This window comes from Triturus cristatus, chromosome 12 (assembly GCF_964204655.1).
Source record: "Triturus cristatus chromosome 12, aTriCri1.1, whole genome shotgun sequence".
Lineage (NCBI taxonomy): Eukaryota > Metazoa > Chordata > Amphibia > Caudata > Salamandridae > Triturus > Triturus cristatus.
In genome coordinates, this window is record NC_140595.1 from 795,055,201 (window position 1) to 795,067,351 (window position 12,151).

The 12,151-nt window shown below is 44.4% G+C and overlaps 1 protein-coding gene across 1 annotated transcript in view; it reads left to right on the plus strand.

Moving 5' to 3' along the window:
* The first annotated feature begins 7,664 nt into the window (after positions 1 to 7,664).
* ELP5 (elongator acetyltransferase complex subunit 5) overlaps positions 7,665 to 12,151 on the plus strand; it is a 67,426-nt gene continuing 62,939 nt past the window's right edge. The window contains exon 1 of the mRNA XM_085637417.1: positions 7,665 to 7,807. Within this exon, the coding sequence (XP_085493543.1) occupies positions 7,756 to 7,807 (52 nt within the window). The 5' untranslated portion in view covers positions 7,665 to 7,755. The remainder of the gene's footprint in view (positions 7,808 to 12,151) is intronic.

Below are 12,151 nucleotides of genomic sequence, written 5' to 3' on the forward strand. Positions count from 1 at the left end.
TGTTCCGCTATTAGGGTCTTCACCAAAGTGGTGGCTCCCCTAGTTGCCCATCTTCACCTCCTGGGAGTGTCTGTGTTTCCTTATCTCGATTATTGGCTTCTCCAGGCTCCTTCGGCCATGGTCATGTCACAGCACCTGTCTTTGACTGACTGACTGACTGAAGGGCTTATAAAGCGCACTTATGCCGAGGCGTCTTGGTGCAGGGTGAATATGATGCAGACAACAGATCTTAAGACCTTGAAAAGAGCCATGTCTTTATAATTTTCCTAGAAACGGCCCTATTGGATTCTAACCTGATTGTCACAGGGAGAGAGTTCCATAAGATGGATTCTTGGTAGGAGAAACCCGTTCCTCCCCATCTAACTCTTTTTGTTCTAGGGACAGAAACCAATCCCGAATTGGCAGACCTGAGAGAGCATTGGGGCTGCTATACAGAAAACAAGGTTTGAATGTCCGCAGCCCCTCCTCCGTATATAGCCTTGTGCAGTAGGCATAGGGCTTTAAAGTTCACTCTCTGACGGACTGGGAGCCAATGTAGCTCCTTAATCACCGCTGACGTCGGGTGGTGTTTAGGTAAGCCAAGTAGAACCCGAGCCGCTGCATTCTGAAGCGATTGAAGTTTTTTGATCTGTCCCTTGCCAACTCCCAAATATAGGGCATTACAATAATCAATTCTGGACAAAACCAGAGCTCCGACCACTGTTTTCCGAAGTGACAGAGGAATGAAGGGCAGAATTTTCCGCAGGATTTTTAATGTGAATAAACATGCAGAGGAAACTTGATTTATTTGTGAGCCAAGTTTAAGGTCCTTATCAAGCACACATCCCAGGTTCCTGGCCTTGGGAACAGGGACTGGACAGATGCCTGCTTCAGGAGGCCACCAGGCTTGGCTCCATACAGAATGTAGTTGCCCAAACTCTAGGACCTCGGTTTGACCATTCATACGCTAGAGCGCCATGGGTTTCTACTGAACTTTCCAAAGTGCCACCTGCTTCCTGCCACCCGGAGGTCCTTCATTGGGGCAGATTTCAATTCTGTTTTGGGAAAGGTGTTCCTTCCTTCTTCAGGCTTCTGCGCCTTCAGTCCCTGGTGAGGGTGTTATTTCTAAGGCATCGGCTCCCCTGCTTCAGTGGCTCGAAGTGCAGGGTGACATGGCTGCAACAGTCTTCATGGTTCCGTGTGCCAGGTTCCATCTTCGGCCTTTGCTGTGGCATCTTCACTACTGGGTGCCTTTCCCGGTTCGGGACTACACCATGTCGGTGCCAGTGTCTCTGGAGATTGTGTCCGCTCTCCAGTGGTGGCTGGTTTCTTTGAATCTCTCCAGTGGGATGCGGCTTCGTCCGCAGCTTCTGGTGGTGTTGACAACGGATGCCAGTGCGTCCGGTTGGGGTGCTACTCTGGGTCAGTGGTCTGTCCAGGCTCGTTGGCTGCAATCAGAGTCCCGCCAGTCCTTCAACTGGAAGGAACTGTCTGCTGTGGAGTGTGCTCTTCGATTCTTCCGGGATCGGCTGCTGGGGTGCAATGTTCTGGTGGGGACAGACAACACAGTCACTGTGGCTTACATCAATCACCAGGGCAGTACTCGTAGTCCTTCTTTAAATCGGGTGGCCTTTGCAATTGCAGGTTGCGCGGAGCTTCATCTTCTGACCATCTCTGCTGAACATATCCGGGGTTTGGACAATGTGGTAGCGGATGCCTTGAGTCACAGGTTTCCGTCATCTCTGACTTTGTGCCTCTCTCCCAGGATTTTCCAGTTGATCTGCCAGAGGTTCAGGACTCCCAGGCTGGACTTGTTTGCTTCCAGGACCAATGCTCTGCTTCACCTCTTTTGTTTCCGGACCCCGGAGGTTGGTGCTTGGGGGGTGGAGGCCTTGTCTCTCCTGTGGCCTCCTTGGTTGCTGTATGCCTTTCCTCCCTTTCCTCTGATTCCGATGTTTCTGTTAAAGGGGCAGTGGGTGGGGGCGCAGGTGGCAGCTGTCTTACCTCACTGGCCCCGGAGGTCCTGGTTCCCATTTTTGCTGAGTTTGGCGGTGGGTCCTCCTTGGATTCTGCCTCGCTGCCCATCTCCCCTGAGGTGGACCTCTCCGTCCCTCCTGGTCCCTCTCACCTTGGCGCTCTGGAGGTTGATCGACTGTCTCTTGGGGTCAGGGGTTTGCCTGACCACATTATTACGGTGATGCAGGCCTCCCGTAGGAAGTCTAATTTGTCCTCATACTCTAAACATTGGGCTTACTTCTCCTCCTGGTGTTGTGGGCTTGGTCTGTCCTCTACCCTTTGCCCTGTCGCTAATATCCTTCAGTTTTTTTCTGTATGGGTTTCAGAAGAACTATGCTTTGTCTACCCTGAAGGGCCAATGGGCTGCTATTCGGGCTTTATGGAATCCGGTTTCACTCCCGTCTTCGGATGGGTTTGTTGGTATCTCGATTGTTCCGGAGTTTCTCTCTCTCCTCTCCTTCTGCTCATTCTTCTGTTCCTCCTTGGGATCTTTCTTTGGTCCTGGGGGCTCTCCAGTCCTCTCCCTTTGAGCCTTTGGAGTCTGTTGACCTCAAATTCCTGTCCTTTAAGGTGGCTTTTCTGGTGGCCATTACTTCAGCCCGGAGGTTGGGTGAGCTCAGTGCTTTACGTTGTTCTCCTCCTTTCTTGCGGTTCATGGATGACGCGGTTGTCCTCTGTTTGGATCCTGGGTTTGTTCCTAAGATTCGTTCTAAGTTTCATTCTTCTCCGGAATTGGTCCTCCCTTCATTCTGCCCTTCTCCTTCCTCTCTTGCTGAGCTGTTGTTGCACACTCTTGATGTGAAACGTACATTATCTATCTATGTTGACCGGTTTGCGGTGTTTCATTCTTCTGACTCCTTCTTTGTGACATTTGGTCTGGCTGGTCAGGAGAAGGCTGCACCCTGCCTTACGCTGGGTCGCTGGATCAAGTCTGTTATTTCTCTGGCTTATCAGGGCACTGGTATGCCTTGCCCTTCTGGGGTTCAGGCCCGGTCCACTAGGGGTGTCTCTGCTTCCTGGGCTGCTTTCAATGGGGTTTCCCTTGATGAGATCTGTCAGGCTGGGACTAGGGCTGCTGATTCTACTTTTGTGTAGCATTACCACTTGAATTGTGCTCTGTCTGACCATATGAATTTTGGCTGTGGTGTGTTGCGTGCTGTGGGGCATGTTCCCCCCCACCTGATTCTGTGTATTTATTAAACATGTTTTTCACCCGCTGCACTCCACTTTTGTGTTCGGTCTGTGTTCTGTGTGTGGTGTGCTAAAGGCCTTCCTGTGTGGTTGCTTTGGTATGCCTCATTAGTTATGACTGGGTCGAGGACGAGGGATGTAGAGGTAATGCTCTGATTACTTACCGGTAATCCCCATTACTCTTAGTCCTACTCGTCCTCGACCCAGTCATGCTTCCCACCCACCCTCCCGGTTCAGGCCTTCGTTGCATGGTATGTCAGGAGTTGCTGTCTGTGTAATTATAGCCCCTGTTAGGAGGGTGGGTGGAGCCCAACAAGAGTTTTCTGTTTTGTTTCCTGTCAGTGGTATATACCTCATTAGTGATGACTGGGTTGACGACGAGTAGGACTAAGCGTAATGAGGATTACCGGAAAGTAATCAGAGCACTACCCCAGTCAGTGGACGATCACCTCTTGGTCATCAGACAATAGAAGTTAACTGGCTGCAGTGCTTAATTTGAGCCAGTGGTTTCCAGTGCTCGGCAGCAGCACTTAATTGTCAACATAGGCATTTGTGACAGTCTGCCACAAGGTGGCGCTGTCTGGCTAATTTAGAGATGACCACAACAACAGTTAATTATTAATTCAATGTACATAAAAAATTACTATTACCTACAGCAAAAGCCATTCTTATAGCTCTTCCGGCCTGAAATAGTCAAAATTGTCACACTTGTAGGAGTGCAATAGTTAGTTGTTGTGTTTTTACTATCACTGGCAGCACAGCAGGGGCAATGTGTGTTGCAAGCTGCAGTGGGCTCCTGACGAGGGGCCCAGCACATACTTTTTTTTTTTTTTTTTTACAAATTAAGAACGGACTGGCTGCCAGCAGGTGGAAGAGAATTGTGTGTTGCGGGTGTATCTGCCTGCGAAAGGACCTTGCCTGTTCGCGACCCAGAACCTTCTCATCGGTGCATCTGAGCCGAAGGCTGCCATTTGCCAAAACTCACACTGAGCGTCAGTCACGGGGTGTGCAGACCTGCTTTGCTGTGTGGGGCGAATCGTGGTCAGCATTCTTTCCAGAGCTGAATTTGTTTTGCAAGTAGATTACCATCTCCCTGGCAGCATCAGTCCAGAAAGCCTGCACCTGCTGCATTATTCAAATGTAGTCCCCGAGGCTCCACTGTGGTCTGACAAAAGGTCTGTTGTTCAGCTAAAAATTCAAGGACTCTGGCCTGGAAATCAAACACCGGCGCCTTTATGAAAAGATGGAATCACAATTATTTTCCTGTTTCATTACTAAATGTAAAATGGCTTTCGCCGGCTCATTTTAGTGGAGGCTTTACTGATGGAGTGTGACCCAGAGCCTAAAAGAATATAATCACATTTTAGGGCAGATATCTTTGCTGAGACATGATTGTGGTAAAAGCGTGATGCATTCATCTAAAGCCTAGATTGTCCTGTGTGCATTTTTTTTTACTTGTAATTTATTGAATTTGAACACTGGATGTGTTTGTGTAGACCCCAGCATTTAAAGCAAGGTGTGATAACATGATTTTATTTCCTTCGCCAATTAGACAAAATATTCATTACACAAAATTGCTTTTAATAATCTGCAGACTTTTCTAGATTTCACATACGCTATTTGGAAATTTTTCAGGGTGTGCGTTTTTACCAGATAGTTTTTATCATGAAACTGTCATAACATTTGCATGTTTTAAAGGCTGAATTTGCTACGTTCACTGGCAAGTCTATCTTTTCAGCCAACACAACTCTCGTCATGAGAGCACAGACCAGGCCATGAAGAGGAAAAATATAACCACTTAACCCAGAATGTAAAAAGCTGCTGACAAAAAATGTCTGGACTGCCTTGTATCACTTGGTCTATGTGGTGACTTGGGGGCTGTACTTTGACACCAGGCCTTTGATTGATTTTGCTCTGGCTTTACTTCGGACCCATTAAGTTATTTGCTGATTCCATTGGAACTATGACTGTTCAGTATCTCACATCACGTGCCTACATTCCTTCTGCTCAATAGCAGAATCTCATTTTCAGAGATTTGCTGTAATTTCTGTCAATTGAGTGGAATCTGGGGTGATTGAATTCTGCTATAAATTTACTGTTGCGATATCAATTTTTGGTAAAGTAGCTCAGTATTTTGAGCCCCGGTGCAAGGAGCTGACCGCAATCTAAAGGTCACAGGTTAAATTCCTGGCAATGCCTACTCCTTCTTTCATATCTAGTGTCATGGTCGAGTCCACAGCTAGGATTGGCAACTTTTCCAGAGAAAAATACCCGCCATCTGTTCATGTTTTAAAGTTCTGCAAAGGCCCGGACATGATTCTTAATTTGTCTGTATTTGTTTAACATGGCCTTTCTCTAGAGGTGGGCAAGCCACTGATAGCTGAAGCCAGAGTTGAGCCTGAAGTCTGACCAGGGCTCCGCTGGCTCAGCTCAAGGTCCTGTCGAAACCTTGAGCCCATGATGAGCCAAGCTTTCATGTGGCTTCCAAAAGGCTCCCTCCCTGTACCCAGGATGCAGTGTTATGGCCAAAGCTGCCCACTTTAGTACTGGAGAACCAGGTTTAAATCTTTGCGCTGGCTCAACATCCTGTTATTTTGGGCAAATCACTTAATCTCCCATGCCTTTAAACAATGAATAGACCTTGTGTAATTAGTGCTCATGTAAAGCGGTCCAATGTCTTCAGGTCAAGTTCAGCAAGTGCAGAAGATTGCACAAAGAGGTAAAAACAAAGCCTAACCATAAGGAAAGACAAATTGATATCCATTTACTGGCTAATTTGTACAAAGTGAAACCAGAAAACCTGGATAAATTGCAGCTTCCTTGCTTAAATTGTGTGATCTTAGACAATTTTATTTTACCTACCAAAACTCTTTTTTCTTCATTTTCGTGTATGAAAGCCCTGTCAAATATGTAACTTCAGAATACCAGTTGTACAAAAACCTATTGTGGTTGAATTAATAGACTATAATGTTGCACTATAATAATCTGTGCCACATATAGCATTTACATGGTAATTGTCTTGCCTCGTATTTAACTAATGGTTTAAGTTTAGAAACTATCACTTTTAACAGGAACTTCTCAGTGCAGCACTATAATCTGATGTATTCTTGTTGAAGCTTCCACATGTTAAAGAAATACACTTTTGGGAATTTTGAAGAGTGTTTAACATATTTTATGTGGTTTGTTGTATGATTTACACAGCAAATATTTTCAGGGCTCACCTTGTGCACAGGCTATCAGATCCAAGCCAGACCCTGGGCTTGGCTCAGTTCTACCTGTTAATTAGTTGGCTCTCCCCACCCCTACCTTTCTCTCTTAGTTTACTTTAATTATCAGCAGGGAGTCATTAGGAGGGACTTAATTTGAGCTAGTGGTTTTCGGTGCTGGGCACCAGCATTTAATTTGCAGCGCTGGCACTTATGACAGTCTGCCACATGGTGGCGCTGGTTGGCTAATTTAGATATGATCACAACAGCAATTGTTTATTATTACAATATACATTAAAAATTACTGCATGACTCATACCTGCATCCTGAGCTATACCTTCTGAGGAGGGGCCTGCACTTATTTTTTTTTAATACAAATGAAGCAGTGTCATTAGGGCAGCTGTACAACACGTTTTAAAGTGTTTTCTTTAACACTTACTGTTTAAAGTATCTACTGAAAAGGGGGGAAAAATTGCACTTTTGTTGATTTTTCTAATTTTTGTACATGAAGAACATTAAAATACCGGACATGCCGGCATTAAACCGGCCAGGTAGCAACATATCCACAGCAGCTATTTAAAAACGTATTAGATTCTGAGAATTGTGGCTTTTGTTCACATCTATTGACCTTGCGGGTTACAGAGGTTTCCTGGATGATTAATGTACATTTTTAAATGTCCTACATTTTGCACACAAAAAAAGACTAAACGGAGCAATTGCCCATATTTTAATTCTTTCCGTGTTTATGTATGTGTGTGCACGTGTAGAGGGCGTGTTGGAGAAGTGACAAGCCCTTGACATACCTGCAAACTGTAACATGTCTTAGGTAACTGAACACCATCTCTTACTTTTTACCCAGCATCGCTTTGCAAACGTGACTGATTCGTTATATTGCATAACGTAGGTAAATGCTGCAGGGTACCCCCTCCCCCACTCACGACACGTTTTTGCTAGCCCGAGAAGAACAAGCTTGACCGGTTGCTGGAAAGAACTACAGAATCCACAGAAGAACGTTGCCGCCCTCTGGTGGGCCTGGGGAGTAATGCAAGTGCTGAAGCAACCGAAAATGGCGGTCACAGCCAAAAGAACACAGAGCCCATCAAACTAAAAAGAGGAGAGGTGTCCCTGTTTTGGAATGGAACACATATTTGTATTCTAGTAAATGCAGTCATGGTCTATGACTATCTTACAACCATTTTCTTGTCATGTTGTAGGAGCGGCTAGCTTGGAGATTTTTTAAAGGTATAATTGCCTGTTCTCCACGTAGGAGCTGAAATCAGTAAGGGCGGAAGTGGTAATTAAGTGGGCGGAAGTGGTCAACGAGTGGGCGGAAGTTGTGTCTCAATGCGAGAGCAAAGCTGAAATGGTGCTGCAGGAGCTGCTACGGGAAGGGACCGGTGTACTGATCATATTAGGTAATAAAATGTTGTGGTTGTGCTGTGTTATGTTCTGTTTGCCTTTTCCTGGCTGATAGAGAGTCAGCATCGCCAAAGGAGTTTCTGAACTGCAGCACGGGCAGCTGTTGGTGTCTGCAGGAGTCTACAGTGAGGATAAGTGTTTGAGCTGGGACAAAGTGCCACTAATGAAGGTGTAGGGGGTCACACGCAGTCACACACAATCAGAACTATCAACTATTCCATTTTTTATTAACTCTGCAGTGCAATATTTGTCCTAGGGATTCTGGCTATTGTATTCCTGAACATATAATGGAGTACAGAAGGCTAGAAGTACCAAGCTGCTTAGAAAAGCTGTGTGTGCTTGTAGAGCGACTCGTGCATGAGCACTTTCAGCTGCAGTCTTAGATGTACAGAAGCCTAGGGAGTTGCAGAGACTAAAGGCACCGTGACAGGTCACTGTCAGATGAAGTTTGCAAGGAAATGGAGTTAAAACGACCTAGTCATGCAGAGTCCATGGATGAGCTGTAAGTATACTAAGACACACGCACATATTTAGATGCTAGCACAGATTGTAATTTTGGGCTGAACTGTTTGAGTTGTGACATTTCAATGTATATGCGAGGCACTTGGTTACCTTCTAGCAAGTAGAACAATGCAGTTATGTCTAAGTAACGGAATAGATATCAGAAATTACTTTTTAGTGGACAGTCGTGACCTAGGCACTACCCTAAAACTCTACCAAGCTCCTGAAGTCCTGAATGCAAGGTCGTTAACCTATCTATTTTCTAATATGACACGGCCCATGTGTTGGTGGAAGACTTTTGACCTGCATTGACGATGTATGACAGTCCCAATCGGTCTAAAATAATCTGAACAACATCAGTCACTGACTCTGTTGCAGCTAGGGTTGCCACTAGGCCAGTTTTCTACCACCATGATTATTTTAATGCCCTGTCCAATACAAAAAAAAGGAGAATCACCTAAAGCCGGTATTTTCCCCCTTATCACTACTTAATTAAATCTCTAAATATAAAAAGAAAACACTTTCAAATGTGCCCTAGAGCTGCCTTAATGATTCCTGACTGAGAAGTAAACAAAAACAGAAAAGGCATGTTAATAATTAATTAAAGTGAGTTCATATGTAAGTATGATGTCTGGTCTTTTGCAGACTCTTCAAACATGAAGGAATGGCTGGTAGTTGTCTTTTGGAAAGGTGGCAACCCTAGTTGCAGTTTGACAACGGATGGCAACCATCCCTTCCCACTCTTTCAGTCGGTCATTGTCCTTGTGTTGGGCAGGGGTGTGGAATTTAACAAGCTATCTACTTGTCCATGGGGCAGGCTGCTTCCTAAATCTACTTGTCCTTTAACAAAAAAGACTTGTCCCTTTTGTGCTATGTAATATGGCGGCAAATAACGGCAGCAATCTCATTATAAAAGAGTTTTGATATAGCCTCTCTAATTAGGCCATGGCTCGTACCATAGTAGGGTTGAATACTAGCAATTCCCTTATGGTGCTACTTTTCTGCAGGTCTACATACTGGGGCTGAAGGCAGTGGTAAGCAATCGTTCAAGGGTTGGAATGCCCTTTTGAGTCTGTGCAAACTTACTAACTTGCATGTTTTAAGGGTTTGCACCAACTCTTTTCTGATCTTGTTCTGCACTGAAAAAGGTTGGAAATTTACTCCAGACAGTGGCAGATGTAAAACTTCTTCCAGGGTTGGGGAAAAAAGTGGTTGGAGGAAAAGTGAACCTGAAACATTCAGATTTTCACATGAGCAAATCTACACATGCACATTTGCTCATGCGCGAATGCAGTTCACAAATATTTTCTAGGAGCACTACTTCTGTAAATTCTTGTGAATTCACGTAAACTGTATATATGCACTTAAAGCAAGGATATATACCATGGATGCACTTTTGAGACTTTATTTAATAATTGGACCTCTAATTAGGCCTGGCGTTAACCATGACCTTTGTGTTTAATAGCATTCTGTCTCTCTCTTTCTCTCTCGGTCTATCAGCTGGCTTCAATGGAAGTGACAGTATTCTGCTCTTTTACAAGGAGCATATTGGCACACAAAGTAGTTTTGTTCAGTGCCCGTAACTGCTGTGGCAATGTGTGCTTTTTGAGACCAAAACCAATTTTTGCTTTTGCGACGCTTGTGAGAACGGTGAGGGCCCAGCGGCTCCCACACCGATAAGGTTTTACAAAAACCATGCCTAAACAAGTCCCACATTGCCAAAACCAAAAGGCTGACCACTAATTTCAGACATACTGGCTTTGCCAATGCTTGTTTATTTTTGTTTCCCATAGTCGTATTTAAACTGGTTACACTGATTTTCCATTATGAACTTTTTGGGGAAATACAAGCATATATCAACCTGTTACTAAATGATGCTGCAAAGATATGGTACCTAAAATCTTACAGTAGTTTAGCAAAATGTTTTTTTTCCTACTTGCATTTTATGTGAACATTTTATTTTGAAAGCAAAGAATTATCACTCTTGCTTTCAAGCTTCAGAAAATATTTGCATATAATCAGAGAGCATTCTGGAAGCATTATACATAGATTCATATTACTAAACGTTGAAAACGTGTGTACACATTTATACTGGAACCACCGTCGTTCAGGACGAGCTTACAACATTTACTTTTAGTGCTCACCCTAACAATAAAGGTTTTGCATTAATGAACCATAAATATTAGCTTGAACAGCATTTAACACATGGACTCAAATATTGCCTTAACTGCAGACATTGTCCTTTACTGATCCATAATGTGGTACTGTAAACTGGCAGCCAAAGGGTTTGTGCTGTGGGGGGTTGGGCCTACTTGTACAAGGACAAAAAACACATGAAAACTTGTTGCCCTTGACCCCAAACAATATGTCCCGGGCGTCGGGCTATAGGAATTCCACATCCCTGGTTGGGACTTCCTGCAGCTCCTCAGTCTTCCACAGGTGGCGGGAAAAGTGAAGGGGGAGTCTTTGTCTGTTGTTGACAGGGAGGCTTAGTGGCTGATTTACTGTTCAGTGCTTATGAAAAATCCTCCTCTTTCTAGAGGAAGTGCTAAAAGGAGAGGAGAATCTAGTTTTGGTATTCATTTTGCTATACTGAAGGAAATTGCACCAGTGGATTAAGCTGTTATGTGAAGTTATACAGGGAGATAACTCTTCTATCAACCCCATTAAAGTGTTCAACAGATTTATCCTGAACAGAATGAAGTGGCAAGTTGAAGCTCAGTTGGGGGGGACCAGCAAGCTGGCTTCCTCAAAAATAGATCCTGCACAGGCCGGGTTGCAACACTGCGCATCATCACAGATCAGTCAACGGAATGGAACCCTTCCCTACACCCCAACCCCTCTCCCCATGTCCACTTCACCGACTATGAGAAGGCATTCAGCAGCGTGGACAAAAATACCCTTTGAAAACTCCTCCGCCATTAAGGTGTGCCAGATAAACTTATTAGAATCATCAGGAACTCTTACTAGGGAATAATCTGCAAGATAGTCCATGGAGGACAACTCAAGGAAGCCTTCTAAGTGAGGATTAGAGTCTGCCAGAGATGTTTGCTGTCAACCTTTCTCTTCCTGCTGGCCACTGACTGGATCATGAAGGCATTCAGAGCAAGAAGAAATGGGTTCCAGTGGATACCTTGGATGCAGCCTAACCACCTGGACTTTTATTTATTTATTTATTTATATATATATATATATAGTGTTTTCTATAGCCCGAACATGACCCTGCGTAGGGTATCAGAGAGCTTTACAGATGCATTTCAACAAACAAAATCTTATAAGTTACCAAGTCATTAGTGATTTACCATGACTAGATCAAACATTAAGCTTCAAGGAAAACATATATACAAGTCATCAGTTAAGTTGCCATGAATAGATTAAAACATTAAGCTACAAGGAAAACATATATACAAGCCCATATATGGTTAATGAGTGGCTAGCGGAAGCAAGGAGTCAGTCATGAGAAGTTTGCAGAGAGTAGTTCTGCTATATGGACTTATGGCAGAAATTTCCTCATATAGAACGATTTTACTTCCTTTTTGAATGCCGCGATGGATGGAATTCTTCTAATGTTAGGCGGGAGTGCGTTCCAGATTCTCGGAGCTGCCCCGGAGAACGCTCGGTCATAAGTTCTTTTCTTACAAAAATGAGCTGGTTTCAGTAGTAGGTCTGCGTGGCTCCTGGAGAACCGGCACCCTCCTGATAGCGTGAGTTTCTGTGCTAGGTAAACTGATGTTTTGTGGTGTAACGCTTTGTGAGTGATGCATGCCAACTTGAATTGACTTCTTGCTTCGAAGGGCAACCAGTTGAGTACATTCAAGTGAGGGTAGATATGGTCAATT